The sequence below is a fragment of the Trachypithecus francoisi genome, unplaced genomic scaffold (assembly GCF_009764315.1).
Source record: "Trachypithecus francoisi isolate TF-2019V2 unplaced genomic scaffold, Tfra_2.0 Lachesis_group0, whole genome shotgun sequence".
Lineage (NCBI taxonomy): Eukaryota > Metazoa > Chordata > Mammalia > Primates > Cercopithecidae > Trachypithecus > Trachypithecus francoisi.
In genome coordinates, this window is record NW_022681453.1 from 48,570,213 (window position 1) to 48,597,511 (window position 27,299).

General features: G+C 44.4%; 1 protein-coding gene across 11 annotated transcripts in view; it reads left to right on the forward strand.

Moving 5' to 3' along the window:
- Window positions 1-27,299, forward strand: part of ITPR1 (inositol 1,4,5-trisphosphate receptor type 1) — a 356,972-nt gene that overhangs the window by 282,277 nt on the left and 47,396 nt on the right. For all 11 annotated transcript variants that reach the window (XM_033210504.1, XM_033210510.1, XM_033210513.1 and 8 more), the window contains 8 exons: window positions 627-827; window positions 2,649-2,759; window positions 4,942-5,037; window positions 8,024-8,146; window positions 9,221-9,325; window positions 13,328-13,520; window positions 20,422-20,544; window positions 25,835-26,010. In XM_033210504.1, the coding sequence (XP_033066395.1) occupies window positions 627-827; window positions 2,649-2,759; window positions 4,942-5,037; window positions 8,024-8,146; window positions 9,221-9,325; window positions 13,328-13,520; window positions 20,422-20,544; window positions 25,835-26,010 (1,128 nt within the window). The remainder of the gene's footprint in view (window positions 1-626; window positions 828-2,648; window positions 2,760-4,941; window positions 5,038-8,023; window positions 8,147-9,220; window positions 9,326-13,327; window positions 13,521-20,421; window positions 20,545-25,834; window positions 26,011-27,299) is intronic.

Genomic DNA, 27,299 nt, shown 5'->3' on the forward strand with positions numbered 1-27,299 from the left:
GTGCCTCTTGTTTACATTTGAAACTCACCTGGAGAATACCTTCTCAGGCACATGCACATAAGCACACACACATTTACTCACACTCACTCCTTCCCTTAATCATAGAAATGGTCAAACGAGTAATGTAGGCTCCCTCCACATGGCACTCGGAGTAAGCCAGCTGATCACATCCCCATTTTATGGTGAACCGTCCCCAGCGCTGGGCTCCGGGCATTCAGCACTCAGACCACACCATCATCTTTAAACAAAACCACTGCCCTTGGAAATGTCAGATGCCTCTGAACTTAACACCTGATGGAAGCTGGGGTGGGCAGGAGTGAGGAAGGGGTGAGAAGTGAATGGAGAAATGAGGACTCAAAAAGATGATAGGAGTCAACTGCACTGCATTCCATATACTGACACCTTGGAGAGCAGGTTGCGTTGTTGAAGGCCATTGCCGTACACCAAGTCCATGGGCTTATCATCGTGGTGGTGGAGGGGGGTACACTGACTCTTCCATGCTCTCCCACGTGGCATCTCTCTGTATAATTACCAACCTATGAGAGGCTATCAAAATGGCAGGATGAATAACGTTTCCCTCTTTTCTCTGCCTTTGCTCCCCTAACCTGGGGACTACTCAATTGCAGAACTTCCTCCGTTGCCAAAATAACAAGACCAACTACAATTTGGTATGTGAGACGCTGCAGTTTCTGGACTGTATTTGTGGAAGCACAACTGGAGGCCTTGGTCTTCTGGGCTTGTATATAAATGAAAAGAACGTAGCACTTATCAACCAAACCCTGGAAAGTCTGACCGAATACTGTCAAGGACCTTGCCATGAGAACCAGGTAATTAAATTTCTGTTTTGGGATGGGGAAAAAAAGTGTCCTATTTTAAAAATGTTGACAGAAACTAGTTCAGACATCACGAAGCCTGTGCCTGTTGGCCTAGGGAGTCAGTAGGACAGGAGGCTGTCTTCCAGCAGTTGAGACATAGCCATGGTGTTTCCTGATACTTCAGAACCTTCCTAATGAAGGGCATTGGAGGGGCAGTCTGTGGTCTCTTTCCTTGCCTAGGTTTGGCTTCCTTTGATTTGGTTTGAATGTCCAACTATTTAACTTGACTTCTAGGAGTAGGCAATAAAGCAGGAGTTAAATGAGAACCAAAAGACAGTGGTCTATTTTAAATACTAGGGGATTTCAAAGAGTGACTACTCGAAGGGCGTTTAAGCCTAGCTAGAGAGAAGAAAATTACTACACGTGAGACAGCTTGAAAGTAATATAAGGACATTTATAGTTGAGATTTAAACATCATGGACATTCAGGGAAAAGAAAGATGAGATAGTCTTGACTTTGGTCTCTCAAAGAGGTATATTTTGGGAGTACAACCCAGTAACTTCTTGTCTTGAGTAGAGTCATTGCTTATACATGGCATCTTAAGGATTTTGTGAGTTTTTGCATTGTGCCAGGTTGAGTATGATTTTTTTTTTTTTTTTTTTTTTTGAAGACGGAGTCTCAGTCTTTTGCCCAGGCTGGAGTGCAGTGGCATGATCTCGGCTTACTGCCTCCCGGGTTCAAGGGATTATTCTGCCTCAGCCTCCCTAGTAGCTGGCACTACAGGTGCACGCCACCAAGCCTGGCTAATCTTTGTATTTTTTTAGTAGAGATGGGGTTTCACCATATTGGCCAGGCTGGTCTCGAACTTCTGACCTTGTGATCCACCCACCTCGGCTTCCCAAAGTGCTGGGATTACAGGCTTGAGCCACCGTGCCCGGCCAAGTATAATTTTTAATCCCAAATTATAGCTTCATCCTGACTGGAGAGGGATGACTGAGCTTTCAAATGGTCAGTGCTAAACCCAGCAGCCAGGGAAGGTTGCTTGTGTGACTTGGGGAGCCAGGCCCTTCATTCAGAGGAGAACGGTTTATGAGAGACAACTCATTGTCTATTAAAAACCTGGTCTCAGTTGTCTGTGAATGTGAGAATAGCATTTTGTGAGATGCACTTTCCTCTCCCTGTTCCCTCATGAAGCAGATGGTGTAGTCCTAGTTAAAATGAAAAGGAACAAAAAAATACAACGGGCTTGGAGAAAGGCTTTATTTGACATCTAAGTGAATTTCCTTATTACCTCAAGTTTGCTTCTCTGCCAAATAGAGGCCTGTTGAAAGGAACAGATCAGCGTGGATTGTGCTGCAAACAGAGATGTTACCTGGGGGCAGATGATTAATTTTGATATTGTGTGCCTTAAACAGGAAACTTGCTTTCCAAGCTTAAGCCTTAAGCTAAAGTACAAAATACGAAAAGAGTGATTTAGAGAGAATGGAACACACCTTGAAAGGGGAAAAAGGGTTCAGAACCCAGAATCAGTCATACACCGTATTTTCCTTTAAGAACAAAAGCCAACTGTGCTGCATGATTTGGATTAGACACGAGCAATTTATCAGTTACAGTGCATGGGGACTTTCCTACTGTTTACTGTTAATTCTGAAACTAGAGATTTTCATCTGTCTTTTATTCTTACCACTTTCTCACGGAAAATTTGCAGCTCTCCCCTAGAGACATTACTGGGAGTGGTAAGCATTGTGTTGAAATAGCAGTTCAGCCTGTTGGCCTTTGACGTCTGATTTATGACCAGCATTTGTGTAAATGTCTGTGTGTGTCTTTGCTCAGAACTGCATAGCCACTCATGAATCCAATGGCATTGACATCATCACAGCCCTGATCCTCAATGATATCAATCCTTTGGGAAAGAAGAGGATGGACCTTGTGTTAGAACTGAAGGCAAGTAGGAACTAAAAGCAAAAGACAGTCATTTGTAAACAGTCGCTTTTGTGTTTTGCCTTGGCACATGTACGTGGTCAGTCATGAGACTAAATATTAAAGATAGTTCTTTAAACTGAATGAATGACCCAAGTTGCTAGTGCTGACTATGATGCAGAACTTCACCCTTTCTCTTCCACATAAGGGTCTCATGAGGGGATAGGAGCTTCTGAACTGTTAGGTCACACGGAATGAAGATTCCTTGCTCAAAGCTGAGAAATCAATTCCAACAGCATCGAGTACCAAATGCCTTGGTTCTGAAAGTCACAAACAGAGAAACAATGGAAACGCCATTCCCTCTATGGTTTCTGATTTTTCCCCATTTGAGGGAAAAGGGCCAGTTGAAGAATAGTACAACTAAGCCTATGTAGGACCAAAACACACACACACACACACACACACACACACACACCACACACACACACAAAACATGTATTTTTATTTAATCAAGGAAATACCTTTTTCTTCTCTGTCACTGATTTAGCAGAAGGGTGGTTATTAATGTTGGTTTAAAATAAGGAAAATTACACAAACCAAAAATGTGCCTGCAGGCCTCTGCTGAGTTTCTCTGAATTGTGTACAAATGCGGGACTGCAGATGACTGATGTGGAAGCCCCACTGACGTTTGGACTCCCTGTTATTCAAACAGCTTAACGGAGTGAAAATCGTGACTTCTAGGTACTAAACCTGCAGCATTTCCAAGGTGGCCTTTTGGATATTTGAGAAATTGATATACCATTCCTGATGTTGACTTCTAAAGTATCCCCAGAAAACCCTCGCTTCTATGTAGGGATTCCAAAGATTCTCAGAGAATCCTATGATTCAGTTTTAACAATTGAACTTGTAGGCATCAGGTTTCTAAAGTATATTTCAAAACATGTTAGCCTTTCTGGACACATTTCCTTTTTAACTGTTCCCATGTCAGGGCATGTTGAGATTTGTCCTCTGTGTGCCATCCGCAGCAGTGAGCACTTCATCATTATCATGAAAGAGCCTAGAACTACAGGGTTTTGGCTGAAAGGCTGAGCTGTATTCATTGCATGAAGGATGTCATAGGAAAGGTCATTAGGAAAGATGGGAACACAGAAACCTGTGGGAATGGCATTTATTTTTTCTTTACTATTTAGAACTGAGAGTCCACACTAACAGTCGATTTGGGTGTGTGGTTTAAATGGACTTTTTTCTGTTATTTTTAAATCCTTTTGACAAATTGTGTTTTAGAATTAATTTTAACACATTCAAGCTCATACCTGGCTACCATTTCTCAGAAAGTCCAAAATAAACAGAAGTCCATATGTTCCTGGTCAGCATTTTAGTGACTTTTTCAACTAATTCAGTGCTCTATGGATGATGATAGAAATTGGTGCCCTGTGATAGCATAATAGCCTGACTCAACTGCTGTGACCTAAGCTAGGGGAAGAAATAAGACCGCTCACACTGTCCAAAACCAAAACAAACAAAACAAAAAAACAACTTTCAAGTCCTGTACATAAAGAAGCATACAAATTATCATTGACCCAGGGCCTAAAATGAAGTCAAGCCAGGAAGTACAGAATGTGAGGTGCGAACATGGGTGTTTTTCAGCGGAATGGGAAATTATGGCTTGGCCTGCATATATTGTTCCTTTGGGTCACATTTGTTAACTAGTGTCAGATGTACTCATTATATTAGGGGTTATGAGAGCTAATAGAAATATTTTAAGACAGGGACGAATTACCTTTATTAGCTGTCTTCTCTGGCCTTCAAGGCCCTGCCCTGAAGGCAGCATGGATCTCTGTAGCAGCAGCTTCTTCCTGACCGCTGTCACCATGAGGGTGACAGTGTATCCATAAGCACCCATGTGTAAATCCCCAATTTCTTCTGGGACTTGTACCAGCTGACATTAGGGCATAACACACGTGCCCTAACAAATATGTGCCTCTTTGTCCCAAGTCAGATTCTACACATGTGTCTGGGGTCTGAAGGGGGACATTCTCTGCCTGGTGCAGATGGTTTTTGATGTACTTGACCCCGAGCTTCCTCATGGGGTGAAATGTTCGTCTGTTTAGCCAGGATGCCTCACGTGTGTCAGTTGGCACCTGCGTTCAGGCCGGGGCCCCAAGCAGCCCCTCTACATTTCCTGTCCCTTCGTTTCTCCAATTAGAACAATGCCTCGAAGTTACTCCTGGCCATCATGGAAAGCAGGCACGACAGTGAAAACGCAGAGAGGATACTTTACAACATGAGGCCGAAGGAACTGGTGAGTTGGGTGAGGGATCTGATGGTAGCGCCAAGGAGCATTGCAGTGATATGTGGGACAGAGCAGAGAATCTGCTTCCTGGAGCTTTCTCGAAGGTTCCCAAAGTCAGAAGTATAAGGGGAACATTTAATTCAGGCCTCTGACTGAGAGAGAAGTGAAATATTTTGGTTGGTGCAAAAGTAATCGTGGTTTTTGCCATTACTTTCAATGGCAAAAGTAATCATGGTTTTGCCATTGAAAGTAATGGCAAAAACCACGATTACTTTTGTACCAACCTATATGACATTGAATACGTGCTATTTTACCTTCTCCCTTTGGCACAAACCACGTGGAGAAGCCTCCCTCCCTGTTTTTCCCTCATGGGGGACAGTGTAGTTACGGAACCCAGCAGACCTGAGTTCAAGTCCATAGCTCTGCCTGTTTTGCTGTGTTACCTTAGGCACCTGCTTGGACCTCTCTCAGCTGCACTTTCCTGATCCATAAAAGGACAATAATAATAAGAATAGCTAGTCCAGAGGGTTGCTTTGAAGACTAGGTGAGAAGATTCATGTCAAGCCCTAGCACAGTGCCTAGCACCTGATACACCCTTAGTGAACAGAAGTTCCTTTTCCTCTCTTTCCTCGTTTGCTGCTGGTATTTGAGCCATATCTTTGTCCAGTGCTGAAGAATTCATGTCTCTTCTTGGTGCCAAGAGTCTGAGCTACAGAAGTGTTTTTTGGTTACTGACGTTTGGGTTTTTTGTTTGTTTCTTTTAAAGAAAACATGATCTGGTTTATTTTTGAGGGGTGATAGTCACAATTGGCTGTGACTTGCAGGTTGAGGGAGTGTTGCAGGCTGTGAGATGAGCAGCTTTCAGAGACAGTGACACGAGTTGAGGGCAGATCTCTCTATTTGGACTTTTTTCTACGCAAATAAACTGTAACTGACAGACTTAAATGAGGGCACCAAAACATTTCTGCCTCCTGGTGACCTGAATGTGCACTTGGGGGCCAGGCAAAAGTCCCTTTATGTACACTTTTAAATAAAGTTAAGAGCAGCCCAGTTCTTTGATCTCTGAGGTCAGGGAGTAAGTTCTCAGCCCGAGATGGAAGGCCTCTCTGAGTTTACATAACAAGCTTACGTAACTCGGGGTCACTGGGGAGGCAAGGCTTGTCATTCTTGAGCAGGGATGGAATGACTATGCAGGGACCCCATTCAGCTTCCCAGGAATCAAGAACATGCCCCAGCTCTCTGACCTATCTCAGGTGGGGAAAATGTCAACACCCAGTGCGGTGGCTGGCACCGGCTCTTGGGCAGCCCCCTGGTGGTTGGAGAACATCATTCTGGCTCATAGGAAGAATCAGGCTTCCTGGAACAAACACTGTTCTAAGAATCCAAATAGAACATTTGTGTACATGCATGTGTGCATACATACGTGTGTATGCTCCTGGCCTCAAATCGCATGCAACATGTTGTCTGCTTGATTTGGTATTCGAGAGAATTGGCAGGGAAACAAGCTCAGAGAGTGAGGCTCTCTTGTCTCCATCATTACTTCCAGGGCCTGACTTGGTGTCAGTACTGAAATATGTGGCCTTTGGTATTAGATAATGACAAATAATTCATGGGCATGGCCTTGTGGCAATGGGAGAGGCAGAAATGCCCACTGAATCATCAAAGAAAATTATAATTTTTAGTGCAAATTAGAGGTTGAAGGTTCTTTCTTCTTCTTTAAATGATTCAATCATGAATGATGTGCTCATTTGATAAATGTCAGCCACACCCTACATTGTCCTGGGCGTTGCGGAGGGTCTTAGGGGAAGCATTCAGATATGAGCAGACCCAGTCCTTGCTCTCAAGAAACTGGAGACAGAAACTCGAGGGAACAGACAGGCACAGAAATGCTCTGAGAAATGTGCTCAAACCGTGAGACGAGCCAAGTGTGTGGTCGTCCGGGAGCCAAGTCATGCAGCTGTGAAGGGGGTAATAGCGCCAAGTTCACATCCCAGCTCACTACCTGTGACTTTAAGAATGTTATTTTATCTCCTTGACTCTGTTTCCTCATCCATTAAAAAAATAAATAAGGAGACAGGTACAGTGGCTCACCCCTGTCATTGCAGCAGTTTGGGAGGCTGAGGTGGGAGGAACACTGGAGTCCAGGAGTTCAAGACCAGCCTGAGCAACATAGTGAGACCTTGTGTTTACAAAAAAAAAAAAAGCATTAGCCAGGCATGGTGGTGGACACCTGTACTTCCAGCTACTTGAGAGGATGAGGCAGGAGGATCACTTGAGCCCGGGAGGTCAAGGCTATAGTGAGCCATGATTGCACCACTGCACTCCTGACAGTAGTGGCAGAGCAAGACCCTGTCTCAAAGAAAGAAGGGGAATCTCTGATACCTTATAAATGTTTGTGACCATTAAATTTTTTTTAAAGAATGTTAAACACTGAGACACAGTCCTTGGCACATAGTAAGTACTCAGTAGGTAATACTAGTTCATGCTGTTATTTTCATTTGGAGTAGGCTGTGGGGGACCCAGAAAATTTGGAAAATGAAAAACTAGTTTCACCAGCTATTCCTCAATGCGAATAGATTTCTTATTAGGTTTTCCTGAAATGTCAAAGGGCTGGGAGTAGGGAGAGTTGGTGGGAGGAAATGTTGAGATAGGAAAAGTATGGCTTCTAGCCTACATTCATATCATATTTATTGTTTCAAGGCACTTGAAAGCCATTGCTCCCTTGTAAAGAAGAAGGGCATTAACCAGCCACAGCATGTCTCTTGGTCTAAGTAGAGTGAATGAGTTTCATTTCTCACGGCAGGAGAGGTGAATTGGTGTTGACTGCCTGTGCCAGTGTCATGAAGGATTCTGAGGCTGTATCCAAGCCTGATAGGAGAGAGTGCAGAGCAGCCTTTTCCCTGGGAGGGGAGACAGCCAGCGTGCGTGCTGTCCATCCAGTCCTGTGTGGGTCTTCCTTGAAACAGGAGTTTTGTTCTCTTGGCTCTTCTTGCAGGTGGAAGTGATCAAGAAAGCCTACATGCAAGGTGAAGTGGAATTTGAGGATGGAGAAAACGGTGAGGATGGAGCGGCGTCCCCCAGGAACGTGGGGCACAACATCTACATATTAGCTCATCAGGTATCATCTCTCCTGTGCCTCCTCTGGATGCTGCCTCCCTATAGGTCCAAAATTCCAAGCTGGAGGGTGCCCCTAGTCTTGCTTTTCCTTTATGACTTTAACCTAGGACTGTCTGTACTCATGAGACTACGGCTCACAGGTGCTTGTGGCAACCTGACCCAGTGTGCAGAGTTCCAGGACGTTTCCATTTTTCCACAGTGATAGGGTCATGTAGTTGGAAATTCCCATGTTTCTTAAAAGCATTCACCCCCAAGCAGTGACACTTGGATGGTTTATGACTCTGTCTGGAGACAGTTGAAAGGAGTCTTAGGCTTTTATAAATATTGATGAGCCTGTCTTAACAATCTAAAGAAGTAAACTTCAGCTTCCTTGCATATTGCATTTGGAAATCTGTGGGAACTTGTCCTTATGACTTCCTTTTGTTTCCCTTTTTGGGGATACAGCAATCCTTTATGCCCTGGCACCAGCATGCCGTATTTCATAATTCTCTTTCCAAGTGGCTGGGTTTTTGAAGAGCCTTTCTCTTTTCGGATGCTGATGTGCCTTGAGCTGTCGGTGGGTAGGAGCAGGCTGTAACCCTGCTGGGGCCTTGTGTTTCCTGTCCCGTCCACCTCTTTTAAACTCAGGTATGGGAACCAGATACACAACAGTGATGATATTGAGCCCGAGGTTGGTAGGTCCCTGTTACCACCCACTGGTTAAAGAATTTCAAACAGTCTCCTGCCCCCTTTCCCTTCCATGACCACGTCTGCCACCGAGAAGGTTTCTGAACATTCTGAATGGAGGCTCCCTAGGCTACACAGAAAGCCCCATCTCCCTCCTGCCTGGCTAATGACATCGGGGGAAAGTGGAACCATGTGTGGTCACAAACTTTCCATGCTTTTCTACCAAGCTCCCAAAATAGCGCCTGTGCACAGCACGCCTTGATGGGATGGAGCAAGCCTCGTGGCACCTTTGCCCTTCGGCTTGCTGCTAGTTATTATGCATTTTTAAATACCCAACATTAAAAAGGAGTTTCTGTGTTCCTGTTGTGAAGAGACACCAACCTCCTGTATCCCTGTCCCTGTATTCTAGTTGGCTCGGCATAACAAAGAACTTCAGAGCATGCTGAAACCTGGTGGCCAGGTGGACGGAGATGAAGCTTTGGAGTTTTATGCCAAGCACACGGCGCAGATAGAGGTAAAAGCTGAGTGAACTCTGGGCACGAGGTTGTGTTGAGGCACTAGTGTGCAATGCCCTGCTCTGGGGCTGGCGTGCATTCATTCATCTGAACAATAGAAATATGAGTGTGTACTGTGAGATACGAGAGTAGGTCCTGGGCTGGGTGCTGGACATCCCATAGCCAAGACAGTCATTATTGCTGTTTGTGGTCGGGTGGGGAAGAGGACACTGAGCAACCTCTCATTCATCACGAATTAATGAGGACAGGTGGGAGGCATCATAAGAAAGTCCAGCAGAGAGACCTGCTGTAGACCATGGTGGTCACAGAGGCCTTTCTGAAGGAATGCCATCTAAACCCAGACCCTAAAGAGCAGAGGGATGAAACAGGTAGAAACTAGCAAGAGGAACTTTTCAGACGTAGGGAATAACAGCAAGCGAAAGCCCAGAGATGGGAAGATTCTAGGTGATCCGGAGGGGCTAAGCAAGGCTTCAAGGCTCAGGGCCTAGAGTTCAGTGCAGACGGAGATCCGAAGGGAAAGGCAGGCAGCCCTGATCTCACAGGGTCCTGTCAACCATCCTTATGAGAAGTCTGGGCTGCATCCCCAGAGCAATAGAGTTTTCCCCAGGAGGGCGCTACAATCAGATCTGTGTTTAAAAAAAAAAAAAAAAAGTGTCATGTGGCTGGGCACAGTGGCTCACGCCTATAATCTCAGCACTTTGGGAGGCCGAGGCAGGAGGATCACTTGAGGTCAGGAGTTCGAGACCAGCCTGGCCAACATGGTGAAACCGCTTCTCTACTAAAAATACAAAAAAAAAAAAAAAAAAATTAGCCAGGCATGGTGGCACATGCCTGTAATTCCAGCTACTTGGGAGGCTGAGGCACAAGAATGGCTTGAGCCTAGGAGGCGGAGGTTGCAGCGGGCCAAGATCATGCCACTGCACTTCAGCCAGGGCGACAAAGCAAGCTGTCTCAAAAAAAAAAAAAAGGTGTCATGATGCATTGTGAGTGTGGAGATGGCCATAATGTGAAAGGGGAGACTCCACCTAATCTAGAGAATGCTGCTGGGCAGCCGTAAGTTAAAAAGAAGACAAGCTGAAGCCACACATGTTGCTGTTATATTGAAAATGTGGCTTAAATTCTTTCAATAAAGCTTTATAATTTTCTCTGGGGGAAAGAAAGAAACAAAAAAAAAAGCCTCTGCAAAGCCATTGGTATATCTCCATTTTGCAAATGGGGAGCTGTGAAATAAGGCTTATAGAGGCTGTGCCACTTTTTCAGCCACCAGTGGCAGAGCTGGAATTTTCATCCGAATCTGTCTAGTCCCTGAGCCTGTGGGTCCATTTGTACCTGCACTGTCTTTTAGAGTCCAAGAGAACACAGACTTCTCTCTACAGGCTTTGAGCAGTAAGGAATGATGTGCTTTGTTTTGCTAATGAGGAAATGCACAAGTTCACTATCAGAGTTGGCACAAAGATTTTAAAGAATGGACAGACTCCTTTGGGCAATATGAAATGTTCATGATGGAGACTTTTCAAGAATGTGTTCTGACCTGATGTCTCAGGTCTCTGGGCTATCCTAATAAAACACAGCATTTCACTGATTAGCCAACTGTGCCAGTGTATGTGAGCAAGTATCTTTGATTGATCATTAATGCCTAGGAGCTTGACTGAAAGGCCAGCTCTGTCTTCTAGAGCCCTTAAAAGGCAAGCTTTAGATGTCTGTGATACAGAATTTCAGAGGAGAAAAGGACCTTGGAGATTATCTCATTGAGCTTCTTGACTCACTGGGGAGAAGCCTGAAACTCGATCGGGTTTAAGAGGTGTGAACAAGGTCACCTAGCTTTTGAGGGATCGTAGAAGGACTGGAATATGTTCTTCTGACTCCAGATTCTAAATCTACTGAAAAAGAGTTATGAGTAGATCTTAAATGATAAAGAGAAGTGACCAGCCATGCCCTAGCTCTCAAATCTTGCCCTTGGCCAGCCACCCAGCTCTTCAGGTTTCCTTAGGGAGTGATCAACGCAAAGCCAGGAACACTTTGTTACTACTGGGGGCTTTCTATGCAGACCCAATGTCTTCACTCTGGTGAACTAGGCTGGGTGGCCCTGGAGCCTAGAACTCAGTTCTTGCCAGGAGGCCTCCTTGTCTACTCCTCCTTTCCCTCCTGGACCCAGATGCACACCTCAGATCATCTTCCTTCAGTGAAAAGAAGCACTTGTCCATAGTCCACTTGACTATATGAAGCAGGCAGGCTCTTGATAAGCAGGACATGGCAGAGGTGATCCCTGATCCTTGCATACACCAAAATCGTTGGGGGGAGCTGCTTGTGTGCAGGTTCTGGTCACTGACCCCACACCACAATTCCAGTTAAATGGGGTTGGGTTATGGACAAGAATCAGTATGGTAACCAGCCTGATCTCCACATAGATTTGGGAACCACTGGTCTAAAGAACACACTCCCCAGAACTTATGGAGGCAGGACTGTGGGAACCTGTCTCACCTCTAAGAGAGTTTCCCACTACAACTTGACCTGAGTCACCTCTCTTGCTGTATCAGGGAACAAAGGTTTTGGGAGAGCTAGGACCAGCTCTTCTTGTGAGCACGTTGCATCCTGGGCCTCACCTGACTTCTCCAACCTCTGAGGAGGAAGAAGAGAGGCTTGTGCCTCTACTGTACTGTAACCCATAGCCCTTTTGAAATCACTGCCTCCCAGGACTATGACACAATCAAGTGTGCTAGAATGTGAACAATCCAACCAGAGTACCTCCTCTCTGGGGGCTGAGCCAGTCTAGGAAGGGCATGGAGGAAACTTGCACGGTGTCCACCCCTGGGGCCCAAACATAGCCAGCGTAAAGAACAGCAAGTGCTGCCCCAGAGGTAAATAGGCATGTTGATTCATGCATTGTATGTTTTAGATCCTTTGACAAGAGGTAGGAGGTCACTGCAACTGGATATAACCAAAGATCTCTTTTTAAAGTTCCCATCTAGGAAAAATAACCAATGTTACTATCTGAGAAAGTGCTTTAGGTGAGATTTACAACACTGCCTAGCAGTGTACTCTCCAACATGGTCGTCACTAGCTATGTATGGCTATTAAATGCAATTAAATAAAATTAAATATTCTGCCTCTCAGTTGCGCTAGCCACACATGTTAGTGATTGGGGCCACATGTGACTAGTGGCTGTCTTTGTGGATAGGACAGACACAGAACCATTCCATCATTACAGAAAGTTCTAGGGACAGCACCAGCCTCACGTGAACATGCATACAAAACACAGAGTAAATTGATCCAGATAAAAGTTGGTCACATTAGAAATTAATGGGTTCACCAGGAGGTAGAGGTTGCAGTGAGCTGAGATTGCACCACTACACCCCAGCCTGGACAGCAAAACGAGACTCCATCTCAAAAAAAAAAAAAAAAAAAAAAAAAATTAATGGGTTCCTCATTGTCTTGGATTAGATAAAAAAAATAACATTAGGCTGGGCACAGTGGCTCATGCCTATAATCCTAGCATTTTGGGAGGCCGAGGTGGGCAGATCACCTGGGCTCAGGAGTTTGAGACCAGCCTGGCCCACATAGTAAAATCCTGTCAATACTGAGAAAAAAAAAGAGAGAGAGATGGGTGTGATGGTGGACGCCTGTAGTCCCAGCTACTCTGGAGGCTGAGGCAGGAGAATCACTTAAACCCAGGAGGTAGAGGTTGCAGTGAGCCAAGATCACGCCACTGCACGCCATCCTGGGCGACACAGCAAGAGACTCTGGACTCTGTCTCAAAAAAAGAAAAAAAAAATTAAAATTAAATAAATAAAAGTAATGGGTCCGAAGTTAGGAAAATACTCTTTCAAGGTTACCCAAGCTATTTTTTACATAAATCTGAGACACACAGCCCAGTCTGGGGTTATAAAATCAGAGATCATATTATACTCAATCTTAACCACCGAGTCTACCACCAGGAGCAAATAGTCTTAGTAAAAGATTTCAAAGATGAATATTTAATCTCATCCACTTTTTCATCCTAGATTGTCAGATTAGACCGAACAATGGAACAGATAGTCTTTCCTGTGCCCAGCATATGTGAATTCCTAACCAAGGAGTCAAAACTGCGAATTTACTATACTACAGAGAGAGACGAACAAGGCAGCAAAATCAACGATTTCTTTCTGCGGTCTGAAGACCTCTTCAATGAGATGAATTGGCAGAAGAAACTGAGAGGTGGGTTCCAACGCATCAGCAACAACACAGAGACACAGTTCTGGGATTTCACAAACTTGGGCTTCATGGTGCGCTTATTTCCAAGCAGGAGCGAAGCTAGTATCATTTATGATACTTTGCACCTCTGACCACCAGGAAGTCATAACCACTTTTGCAGCTGATCAGTGGGCTCGAGCCAAAGTATGATAACTCCCCTGAAAAGGCTTCCTGCATCAGAATTTGACTTGATTTGATTGGAAAGCTCCATAGAAGGCTTTTTGAATGCCTCTTTTGGTATCTCTATCTAGAAAATGAAAAGGGAAAAGCCCAGGCCCTTGAGCTTACAGGATGGTTCACTTGAGCAGGAAATTCACACTGCTTGCTGGCTCATTTACTAGCACACCTGCTCCAGAGACTCTGGTATTTTCCCTTTTATGGGGTAGCTTGGATTTTAGACTAAATCGTTTTACAGGCAGTGGAATCATTTGCCACATAAGATGCATCATTGCTCAGCAGCGAGTCCCATTGAGTATCCCAGCCAGTCAGGTGGAAATTACTGGTCTAAAACACATTCGTAGGGCTTCCCCAGGGGGCTTCTCTGTTCCTGGTTTTCACTGGGGTTTTAACATGATCCTTCAGTACCAACCTTGTGCTTGGCGCTGGCTGTTGAGACCAACTTAAAAAGGATCGTACTTCATTTCTATTTGTTCATGAGGAGCCAGATTTTTTTATTTGAAATGCTGGATTCCAGCTATAGTTGTGATGTGTTGAGCTCTTTCTGAGGGGTAGAACTGGGGTGGAGAACAGCCGTGTTGGAGGTCAGTTTCCCAGAGCTTTTGTCTTCTCCGTGATGCTGTCAATCTGAGCAGGCACGGACCAGCGCTGTGTTTTTCTTCCCTTTTCTCCCTACCTGCCTGCATCCCTAGATTAGGCTAATGGCAGAGAAGGCGGTGCAAGAAGGTTCGCCCAAAAGTCTCATTCCCACCTCACTTCCAGCCCCGCTGTACTCTTGCTCATCTCTAAGGGGCACCTCCCTGTGCAGCACTTTCAAACATTACAAAAAGTCTGGCCAGGCCAAATCCATCCCTCAGCCAGCTCCATGTCTAGTGCCTGACCGAGGGGCCAGGAGACCATTAGCAGACCAGCCTCTGTGCCCTCCATGGTGTGGACCTCAGGAGACACAGGTGTAATTCTGGTATCGGAGTGTCCTCATAGCCTACTGTAGATTCCTCAGACTCTTGCAGCTGCAGGAGCCTCATGAACATGGAAACTTTTACAGAGCACCATGCTTGGGCAATAAGAGGGAAAAAGATACCCTGCCCCCAGAAAGGGAGACATAGACCCCACCCATTTCATCCTCATTTTTCTAGCTATTATGTTACATAGGAGAAAATGTATCTGTTGCTTTTGTCCTTCACTGGGATATTCCGTCATTCCAGCTTTAGGGAATAATCCTGAGGTGTTTTGTTTTTGTTTTTGTTTTTGTTTTTGAGACAAAGTCTTGGTCTGTCGCCCAGGCCGGAGTGCAGTGGTGCGATCTCAGCTCACTGCAACCTCCGCCTCCCGGGTTCAAGCAATTCCTCTGCCTCAGCCTCCTGAGTAGCTGAGGTTACAGGAGCATGCCACCACACCTGGCTACTTTTTGTATTCACCATGATGGCCAGGAGGGTCTCAAACTCCTGACCTTGTGATCCACCCCTCTCGGCTTCCCACAGTGCTGGGATTACAGGCGTGAGCCACTGCGCCCGGCCAGTCCTGAGTTCTTGTATCCAAACCTCCATGATAGTTAATAAGCTGTAATTTTAGCCTTATCAGTATATGTGTCTATGAAATTGGTCAGACACATGCACTGATACATTCATTCTCTACAAATTATTTTATGAAATGTTTTATGTATAATGTATGTATTTTATAAGTTCTCCAAAAGGCTTATTTTGGAGATGGCAAAAAGGTTTTCACCTTTTCTGGTGAGATGAGATATCTCCATATCCCTTTTTATGAGATATTGTCTCCAGCCTGGAATAGTAGGAGGACCCTCAGCCCCAAAGAATGGTGAATCTGAGTTCTAGTCCATTTCCGCACCCCACAGGCTCTGTGCCCTGGGACAAATGGCTTAACTGCTCCCAGACCCTCACCTGTGAAGTGAGGGATTAAGATGACCTAATTGACGGATTGTAGCATGGTCGTTATTCCAAGACTTATATTACATTGTAGCTAATACCTTCCTTATTTCAGTCATTCTTTTTTTGAAAAACAGTTTTCATTTCAGTGAAACTTAAGCACAACTGCAGTTGTCAGCTGAAAGATTTTAATTGGCTTCAAAACTATCTGCTGGTAAGAGAGAAATTGAAAATAATAACTGAATTAACCATGATTTGCACACTTGGGGAGGGAGAAATGTACTCATCAGAAATATAATTAAAATGAAACTGCATTTTCCCCTCTAAGTAGCTTATATCTCTTCTAATAAGTCTGCAGAAGCAATTTTTCAGGCTCATTCATTTAGCTCTTTTACCTTTTCCTGAATGTATTGCAGAGGATCATCTCTTCTTCAGTAGATCTGCAGCTAGCACTCAGACATGTAGTGAGGTCTGTCTGAGACTGATGGGGCTTAGTATTTTCTTCTGCAAGATTAAAATATGCAGTTGCTCTGCGCTTCATAAACTCTCTTCCCTGCTTTATTGACACTAGAACACACATCCTCTTCTGTGCACTCACATCCTCTCTCTCACCATCTCCTCTGACATCCTCTCTTGAAAATCCTATCCCCGGTGAAGTGAAAACTCTGGGCTAGGAAAATGAGAAGAGAGAGAAAGAGGAAATCGAGGCAGAGTTGAATATGCTGACAGTTTCTTGCATGGGGTTTTCCCGTGTGATTATCCCACTCATAAGTATATATGGAGTCCAAGCCTTCCAGTAAAGGCCTGTTCCTCTAAAATAAACACAAACAAACAAAAAACTAGGAAAGAATGTTATCAAGAGATGCCCTAGGCTGTGGTTATTTAAATTGCCCTGCCAATCCAGGATCACAGCACTCCACCTTTTGCTATAATGTAGCAGGTATATTGATCCAACCAACTTTTAGCCCCTGATAAGTAGAAAACATGCTGTAAGGCAGCAGTCCCCAACTTTTATGGCAGCAGAGACTGGTTTCCTGGAAGACAATTTTTCCACAGATTGTGGGGGTGGTATGGGGAATGAGGGATGGTTTTGGGATGAAACTGTTCCACCTCAGATCATCAAGCATTAGATTTTCTTGAGCGTACAGCCTACTAGATCACTCACATGTGCAGTTCACAATAGGGTTCACACTCCTGTGAGCATCTAATGCCCTTGCTGATGTGACAGAGGCAGAGCTTAGGCAGTAGTGCTTGCTTGCTGCTCACCTTCTGCTGTGCAGCCCAGTTCGTAACAGGCTATGGGCCAGAACTGGTCCGCGGCCCCAGGGTTGGGGACCCCCTGCTATAAGGTACAGTGGAGAATTCAACAGTGTGTACACTATGACTCCTCCTGTGGGCACTTACTATCTGAAGTGGACAGACAACAACGGCATATTTTTAAGTGGCTGCAATACCAAGCTGTTTGTGACCAGAGCTGTAATCAAGCATTGATACATGGAAGTACAAGAAAGGAAGGCTTCAGAGAAAAGGTAGGATCGAGTAGCATCTAGAAAGGTCTGTAGGACTTGGATAGACGCAGCCTGAGAGACCGGGGAACGGGGAGATGTATTTGTTTCCCGTTGCTGCTATAACAAATTACCACAAAGCTTGAAGCTTACAACAACATACTTTGATTATCTTACAGTTCTGGAGGTCAGAGGTCTGAAAAGATTCTCGCTGAGCTAACACCAAGGTGTTGATAGGGCTGTGTTCCTTCTGAAGGCCATATCCTTTTCCAGCTGCTAGAGGCTACCTGTGGCTCCCGGCCCCTCCCTCCACCTTCAAAGCAGCATTGTCCAATAGAGCATTTCTCATGCTGCGCCACTCTGGCTCTGACCCTCCTGTTCCCTCTCTCACTCTCTCACCTATATGGATACTGTGACCACATTGGACCTACCCAGATAATCCAAGACAACCTCCCCTCCTCACATCCTTAACCTAATCATACCTGCAAAGCCCATTTTGCCAGGTAAGGTAGCACATTCACAAGTTCTAATGATACACATGTCAACATGTTTGAGGGGGGCACATTATTTTGCCTGCCACAGAAAGTAGATTAGTTGCTTTTTATTGTTGTATAACAAATTGCCCCAACATGTTGTGACTTAAAACAATAAATGTTTATTTTCTTACAGTTTCTTGGGGTCAGGAACTTGGGAGTGGCTCCTCTGGATGGTTCTGGCTCAGGTCTTTCATTAGTTGTAGCCAGGATATCAGCCAGGGCTGCCATCATGTGAAGGCATAAGTGGACCTACAGGGTCCACTCCTTGGTGCTCTTACATGGCTGTCAGCAGGAGACCTCAGTTCCCCTCCACATGGACCTCTCCATAGGTCTGTTTCAGCATCCTCGTGACATGGCAGATGATTTCCTCAGAGCAAATTATTGATGACAGAGAGGGAGAGAGAGAGGAGGAGGAGGAGGAGGAGGAGGAAGCCGCAGTGTTTTTATTAATATCACCTAGTCTCAGAAGGCATGAACCAACAGTTTCAGTCTGCTCTTATTAGTAGCAAGTTGTTAAGTCCAGCCCATACTCAAGTGGAAAGGACATTAAGGTGTACCACTTGGAGGGAGGAGGATCAAATAATTCATGAACATATTTTTAAATTGACACAAAGGGAGTGTGCAGAGGCTGGAGAGTACGGGCTGTGTTCAGGACCCACCACTAGATTGGGATACAAAGGCAGAGTATATTGGGAAGGGGAGTGGGAGAAGTGTCTGGAAAGGTAGACGGGGACATAATTCCATGTGCCACAGAAAATAAAAGACATTGCACATCAAGATTGGTCTCTAAGCATCTTCTTGCACCTGGATAAATACCTAATTGATTTGAAGGACTGAATGTTTGTCCAGGTTGAAAACAACACTACAACTTAAGTAGAATGTTAGCTTTATAAAAATAAGGTTTATTTTATGAGCTATATGCCATAGTTGAAGACCATTTATTACAATCATATTAGTATATCCTGCAGTGCACACACTCACATTTGATACCGAGCACTCCCTCTGAAGCAAATGCTAGCTTACACAGACCAGCATTGAGCTTTACCAGATCCATTTTCCCCCCAACTTCATTTTATGAGCTTTTTATACACACACTGGTGTGGAGAGGATATTTCAGATTCCCATGTATCCATCACTCAGCTTCAGCAATTATCAACTCTTTGCCATTCATCTCTTCTGTCCTCTTCTGGAGTTTACATATCCAGATCAGAAATGGGCTTCAGTCCCAGAAGAAACACAATAGCTGTTGTTTCTAGAGCAGACAAATGTCTCAGCTTAAATTTACTTCAGCAATCAACTTCCCAAAAAAAGTACATTGCTACCTAGTGGTTGACTGGGTCCTGGCTGGCTACCCCATTGAATTGTCACATGGGTCATTTATTTTTATCCCTGTCGCTGACCCCAGAGGATCACTAACCTGGGTAACAAGATCTCCACTGCTTCTGCCCTGTGCTGAGCCTCAGTTTCTCTCGTTTAAACAATGAGGGATTTTAAACTAGATGATTGCTCATGGCTCTAAAACTCTACAGTTTGGAAACACTGCCTGTTACCAAGTGCAAACATGATATGGGCGATTAATAAATTACCCAGGGCTCTATTTAATTGCACCATAATTTTATTTTGGTTGGAAGCTCCCAAAGGCTTGGCTGCTGCTACAAGCATTATTATAGGGCCATTGGATTTGTCATTGGCTGCTGTCCCAAAGTTACATGATGACTTCATTGGGAAAAAGAAATATACGATAGAGATCCATTCTCACGTACTCCATGCTTTTCTCTGGAGGGGGATGATATGGAATGAGAGTGTGTTTTGGAAACTTCGCCTCTGACATGGACGCTGAAATTATGCCTACCATGTCTATTTTGGAGCGTCACCCTAAGTGTAAAGCACCATTGAAAAAGAGTTCAGGGAAAAAGGCACCCCTGTAACCAAGTGTTTTGTTGTTCTAAGACTGAGAATGTCCGGCCAGCATGGGATAACCTGTGGGCAACGGTGGATTAAGGTGGCAGCAATGTCCAAAGTGTCTCTGTCTCTTGACCTTCTGTGATGGCTTTGCTGCCACGTTCTTTCTCTGCCATAGCTCTGGAGATGGGAACTCTGCTGCTGACCACCAGGTCAGCAACTTGTACCCCTCGCTTCCCTGTCCTCAAGAATGATCATCCAACTTCAGGCAAATGGCAGATGACTCAATGCCAGGAGAGGAATCATTGCCTTGCTTTTAGGCACTGGCGTGTTAGCGGAGCATGTTGAGCCAGAGAGGAATGTGGAAATGGTACCAGCCCTAGTCTGGGGCCCAGCTGGGCGGACTCTGAAGGCTGTATCTCCCCCGCCCTTCCCCAGTGCCCCGCACTTCTAAAAAGCTAATTGATTTCTTGGGTCTCTCCAGGCATCTCGTCTGGTCCCGGAGCCCTAGGGGGAACCGAGAGCTCAATGTGTGAACTCTGGATAACCCCCAGATTCCGTAACTGATGGCTGTGACCGGGGTATACAGGGTTTATAGATGCTCCAACTTTTCTCTTTTTCCTCTCTCCTTACTCCACCCCAATACATCTTCTGTTCCAGTAAGTACTCCACACAAAAATAAACCAATCTGATGTCATTATGTACCAAGTTCAAAACAAACGATCATTTTTACTGTTGTGGTAAAAACCGGGAACAAAAGTGGACTTGTGGGGCAGAGCGGGTGGAAGGGCCACATTGCATTCCTGGCGTTCCCGCTCGGGGTCTCCAACCTCACATGGCTTTGCCTTTGTCTCTGCAGCCCAGCCCGTGTTGTACTGGTGTGCCCGCAACATGTCTTTCTGGAGCAGCATTTCGTTTAACCTGGCCGTCCTGATGAACCTGCTCGTGGCGTTTTTCTACCCATTTAAAGGAGTCCGAGGAGGTACCCATATCTTTAATTTCAAAAAATCTATTAGAAACAGCAGGAAGGCTATGACTTGCATCTCGATTGCGGTTCCTGGATGTATTGGTGCAATATGGGGGATCCCAGTTATCCACGTTCAGACAAGAGGAGATTGTAGCTGTTACCACAGATTTAGTTTTAAATCTAAATTAAATAATTTAACATTTTTATCCATTTTTTTTAAACCAGGAAAGAAAGAGAAGCAGCTAGATACTATTAAACCTGTGAGAAAGTCTCTTAATCGACCCCTTGTTTTATATATGAGGAAACTATGTCTCAGAGCAGTTAAGAGATCAGGCCAAAGTCACATAGCTAACTAATGGCAGAGCTAACTCTAAAACATAGATGTTTTGATGCTCAGTCCAGTATGTGTATTCCCACACCGCACTTCTGGAATTGATTTCAGACTAAAGAATTTGTAAGAAATCTCTGGAATATTTTTTTTTTTTTTTTTTCCAGGGGAGGCAGGACTTGAATGACTGCAGACTGTACAATGTTTAGTCTATTAAGAGCTACCTGCCATTATTCATATAACAAAACATGATGATTATGGTCTTTCTGGATTCCCCCCCAGCCCACCTCCTTCCAGGCTACACATTTTGCTGAGAAAAGGCAGACAATTCGGAGGGAGGCATTTTGCTATTTGGGGCCCCTCAACACATTAATGGCATCCTAGAAGCATCCTCACTTGTGGGGTTCCAGTGGCAGGCATTCAAAGCTCCCCTTCTGTGATACATTCACGGCCCCTTTTCTGACATCCACAATAGCCACCTGGGAGGTCCACCTCCCAGCTAAATTTTTCATCAGAGCTTTTTGGCAGATCACCTCACATACGCATATAACAACCTGCCAGGAACCACCTTGTGTGAAAGATAATGGGATAAAGAGCCCAAACGTAAGACACAAAAACCACACAGGAGTAAGTTTCAGGCTCCACTCTTTAGCTTAATCATACAGACATCAACTGACCAGACATGTACAGGTAATAAGTCAGTTTAAGGACCAATCTGAAAGCAATGACATGTTATGTAATGCTTATATGCCTAAGTTACCCTTTTGAGGCGTTAGCTTTTCTGTTTGACCTTAAGTTACATGGAAGGCACCATTTGAATCCCCCCCACCACCCAAAAGTACAATCTAAACACAAGTCCAGGGGGGATTTTTTTTTTAAATGTCATGTCAGGAAGCATGAATGCCCATGTCTGTGTCTAAAAGATTTGACTAGAACCCAGGGCTGCAAGGTTTTCTCTTTGGGGATGTTCACCTTAACCCAGCTGCCAGTCAGCAGAGGTATGTGTGGCAGAGGGCTAGTGAGGAGCTCAGCCAGCTGTGGCAGAGGAGGCCCAGGTCTCCTTTCACCTCAGGGAAGTTGTCATGCTCCTCACAGCAGATTATTCAACCCTTACCTTGTCTGTGTTTTCATTTCCTCTCCATTGCCTTCACAGTATTTCAAACAGATTTTATTATTCACCACGTCTGTTTTCTTCACCGGTCATTTGTGGCAGCATTCAGGCCCATTTTGGGGTCAGGGAGTTGACAGCCCCCCACCCTTCAGTGACAAGCCTCCTGCCGTGGCATTCTTAGACTTAGGAAGTCCAGAGACTTAAGGTGTCTGCCTGACTCCTGCCGCTCACTTGCCAAGCCACTCTGGGCAAGCCACTTCAGCAAGTCTTTGTCATCCTCTGTGTGAAGAGATGCTTACATTAAGCCCATGGTTGGAAAATTTTGATATGGCTTCAGAAAGTCCTGCAGAACCCAGGGAAAAACAGTTGCCAAACTAGTCAAGATCTCCAGAGCATGTGTTTCTTGCCCATCCAAGCTTGAGATCCCCTGGATGGCATGACTATTGAGGGTCTTTCCAGCTCTAAAATGGTGCATTCTGAATGAGCCATCAACTCAGGCTGGTCTGCAGGAGGCAAGGATGCCTGGTTTGGAATCATGGGCTTTAGAATTCCATGCTGATGGACTAAACAAAAAGCAAAAATCAGAGTTCCTAGGAGATTTGACCTGAGGCTGATCTGACCCAGCGAAGCCTTTGCCATTATCTAGTGGCTGATATTGCCTTAAGTGCATCAATTCACTCTCAGAGGGATTCTTTTTTCCTTTTGTGAGATGCATTGAGGGCATTTTCTATACTCACTGCTAACCATCCTCAGAAGAAGGGTTGTATTAACCCTGCCTAGAAACAAGATCTGGTTTGTTGACCTGAAAGTATTCTTTGAGCTAATATGTGTTAGAATTTGTTGCATCCTAAAGACAAGATTTCATAATGTCCCTCTTGAATGTATATAACAGCCATATCATGTGTGCTGATTTTGTGTCGTTCTGTGGCTTACAAGGTTTGTGACTGCCAAGAACCAGTGGCCTTAAAAGCTCCTTTTCAAAACTATCACCGCCCCCACAACTTTGTTTTAGAACTGACAAGTTACAGTCTTTCAAAAGCATGCAACTCAGGCAGCTTCAGATTGCTTACTGAATTTGTGAGCATGCCATGATGGCTAAAGCAAATGTAGTACTACTTTTTAAATGTTTTTATTATTGAAATTGTCAAATATACACACAAGTAGAAAGAACAGTATAATGAGCTACCATGTACCTATCAGCCAGCTTTAACAATTTTGCCTATCTTGTTTCATCTATCCCTGTACTATATTTTCTGAAACATTTTAAAGAAGTCTAGACATCTTGGATTTTTTGTCCATAAATATTTCAGTGTATATCTCTAACTTATAAGAACATTTTAAAATATGTATAATCACCATGCCATTATCATATCTAACAAAACTAACAGCAAATCCTGTAATAGCCTGTCCAAATTCAGATTTCTCCAACTGTCTCAAAGATGTCTTTCTAGAGTTGGTTTTTTGGAATCTAGCACTGTGTTTTTTAACACTGCTGTTATAGCATGGAGACAGCATTTTTACATTGGCCTCTTCAGGATTTGGGACATACCTTGTACTGGTCACATTGATGATACTGAGATCATCTTAAGAGTCCATTTAAAGTGGCATTAAGCACTTCAGAAAATGATAGGTAAGCCACAGACTGGAAGAAAATAGTTGCAAAATATATATCTGATAAAAAGCTTATATCCAGAATATGTAAAGAACTCTTACAACTCAATAATAAAAAGGCTATTCAGTTAAAACAGTGGGCAAAACATTTGATCAGACACTTCACAGAAGATATATGAATGACCAGTAAGCACATGAAATGATGTTCAGCGTCACTAGTTATCAGGGGAATGTAAATTAAAATCACAACACCATTCCACTGCAAACCTACTAGAATGACCAAATGAAAAAGATGGGCACTACCAAGTGTTGGTGATGCTGTGGATCAGATGGAACTGTCATATACTGCTGGTGGGAAGGCAATGTGATACATTCACCTTGGAAAACAGTTTGGTATTGTCTTTTAGGATCCAACATTCTACTTCTTTATGTTTGTCCAAGAGAAATGAAAATATGTCCACTCCAAGAATTGTACTTGAATGTTTCTAGTAGCATTATTTGTAATCACTTCAAACTAGAAACTCATTGACTGTTAACTGGACAAATAAATTGTAATATATCCATACTATAATATACTCAGCAATAGAAAGTACAAAGTATCAATACAAACATGGTAACCTGGATGCATCTTAAAAACTTGCTAGGTGAAAGAAGTCAAGCACACAAGACTACCTGATAGGATTATTTTCCCATTTTTATGAAATTCTAGAAAGTGCAAAGCTATAGGGACTGATATCAGATCAGTAGTAACTGGGGGTAGGGATGGGGCAAGGCATCACCTGCAAAGAGGCACAAGGAGACTTTTAGAGTGATAAACATGTTCTGTATCTTGATTGTGGTGACAGTTACATGTGGTGGTTTCATGACTATATGAACTGCCAAGATTCACCAAATTTTACCCTTAAAATGCATGGCTTTTTAAAAATATTGATTAAGGACCATCGACTTCAGAGGCAAATGGTCTGCAACCATTTGCTGCATCACTTTGGGCAAGAAATGTCACCCAAGACTCAGTTTCCTTTAGAGTAGACTGGGGACAATAGGCTAAATAAATGGTCATCAACGTCAAGGGCTTGACAAGATTGTCTAACAATTGTTAAATGCTTGGAAAGCAGCACATGTGCCTCAATGTGCACTTCTTGAATTTCCGAGAAACCTCTGCCTCTTTGTCCCCATTCCCCATCAGCTTTGCCTTTTGAAGGATTTCAAAAGGGAAGAGGTAAGTGGCTGGGCGGGGGGAACAGTTGTTAAAGTGAGGCTGAATCCCGGCAGGCGTGGACTCAATGAACTAGGGCAGCCAGCAGCTGCTGGAAGAGCTGTACCCTGCAGAGGTGTCTCCTCCCCAATGGTGCCACAATCCCAGCATCTCTGAAGAAGTGAAGCTCCTTTATATAAGTGGCCTTAATCATGTAGTGCTGCTTGTTTACATCTGAAGGAGACTCCAAATGTGACAGCATTTGAAATAGGGGTGTTTTTTTTTTAATGAGTGTTTTACAGAACTATATTTTTAGCCGTGTTGGCTCATGTTATATAACCAAGCCGTCTCGTGGGACACTCTAAATAGAACTTGCAGTAGCAAGAGATGATAAAAATTGGTATAAGCTCTTTGACTGCAGGGGTAATCTAATTGTAGGATGATGCTCATGACACGGAAGTTGCCTTTCTCCTTCCCTTGGAGAAATCTGATTCAGGCAGGGGACCTGCATTTTTCCTTTGCATACTTTTAATAGAAATTAAGTTTAGGCTTTCACGTCGCCTTCTCTGAGTGAAGTGTGACACATGCATGAGTTTTATTTCTCGAACAAGCTTTTCGTGAGTGCCTGCCAGGCACCAGGTACTTCCCTTGGGGAATGTGCAATCGGGTGAGAGAGAGACAAGTAAACTGACCATTAGGAAATAGTGTCCTGTAGGGATGACTGGAAGCAGGGAATATGGAGGAGGAGGGAACTCCTGACGTGTTTTTGTGGGGAGGAAGGGGATTGGGGCAGGCCTCCTGGAAGAAGTGATGTCAAAGCTAAGACCTGAGATGAACGAGAAGGGAAGAACTTCCCAGCAGAAGGAGCGTGTGTGAAGGCTTGGAGGTCAGAAAACACTGATGGGGCTGGTTATGGATGGGGCAGAGAACTGGAGGTGAGAGTTGGGACTCGTAAGCCAAAAAAGTTATTGAAGAATCTGTAATGGTGCATGTTTTAGGTCTGTCCCCTGTACTCAGTGAATGCACAGATTTGTGAGAGAACCCTGTTTTGTCCTTGCAGGAACCCTGGAGCCCCACTGGTCGGGCCTCCTGTGGACAGCCATGCTCATCTCCCTGGCCATCGTCATTGCCCTCCCAAAGCCCCATGGCATCCGGGCCTTAATTGCCTCCACAATTCTACGACTGATATTTTCGGTCGGGTTACAACCCACCTTGTTTCTTCTGGGCGCTTTCAATGTAAGTGTGAATACCTTCCTTGCCACTGTTTTTTGTTTGCAGATTAATAAGAGTGCCTTGCATTCTGGTTCCTAGAATCCTGGCCTGTGCTTTCAGTCCAGAAAAATATTGTTTGGGGCAACTATTAAAAGAGCAGAAGCAAGGGATCGCTGCAGGTGGACGTCTCCCTCTTGAGCTCCTCATGGTGCAGTGAGCCTTGTAATGTATCCCTTGGACATCAGCATTCTCACTGTTAGGGACTATCCCTGTCAGGAGATAGGCAGAAAAAGTGGTAGCACTTTTAGATTTCAGTTAGTTTTGCCAATCTGGTTAAAGGTTTGTTGGGACAGGAGATTTTAGACAATAAGTGAAATGATCAAATATTAACACAGCACCCACTTCTGGAAAGGGCCACATAGAAAAGAGGGGAGAGGTAAGAGGGCCTGGCCAAATACAAATACGGGGCAGGTAGAGAGGGAAGAGGAGAAGCAGAGACAGTTATTTAAAAGTCAGTGGTGACATTTAGAAATGCTGTTTCACTACCATTGAAAGATAGAAGCCAATTTCATCTCTGGGAGAATTCTTAGGACAAACTGATACAAAACCATACATTGGAGAGATTTCCTGGTGAAGGGACGGAGAAAATTTGGACATGTGAGGCACTGGAGGATCTAAAAATGCCTTCCAGGGGTTTCTGCCCTGAGCATATAAGGAAGCTGAGGTCCCATGCAAAACTGGAAGTGATATTGCAAAATAATAGAGTAATTCAGTGCAACAGCAAATGTCCCGAAGGGAGTATTCATGTGGCACAGGCAGCAAGGACTTTAGAGGAGAAGAGGCCATGTCCAGCTGAAAAGCTTATAACAGGGAGGAGGCAGGATGGAAGTTAGGGCTTAAGGAATGGAGGGCCAGGCTCAGTGGCTCACATCTGTAATCCCCGTACTTTGGGAGGCCAGGTGAGCGGATCACTTGAGGTCAGGAATTTGAGACCAGCCTGGCCGACATGGCAGAACCCTATCTCTACTAAAAATACAAAAATTAGCTGGGTTTGGTAGCATGCACCTATAATCCTAGCTACTCAGGGCTGAGGCAGGAGAATCACTTGAACCTGAGAGGTGGAGGTTGCAGTGAGCTGAGATCATGCCACTGTACTCCAGCCTGGGTGACAAACGGAAACTCCATCTCAAAAATAAATAAATGAACAAATAAATAATAATTTAAAAAAAAAAAGGGAATGGAGAGGATCTGGCCATGAAGCAGGGATTGAGAAGAGTGTTTTGGTTTTGTGGACCGCATAGGCCAGGGCAGAA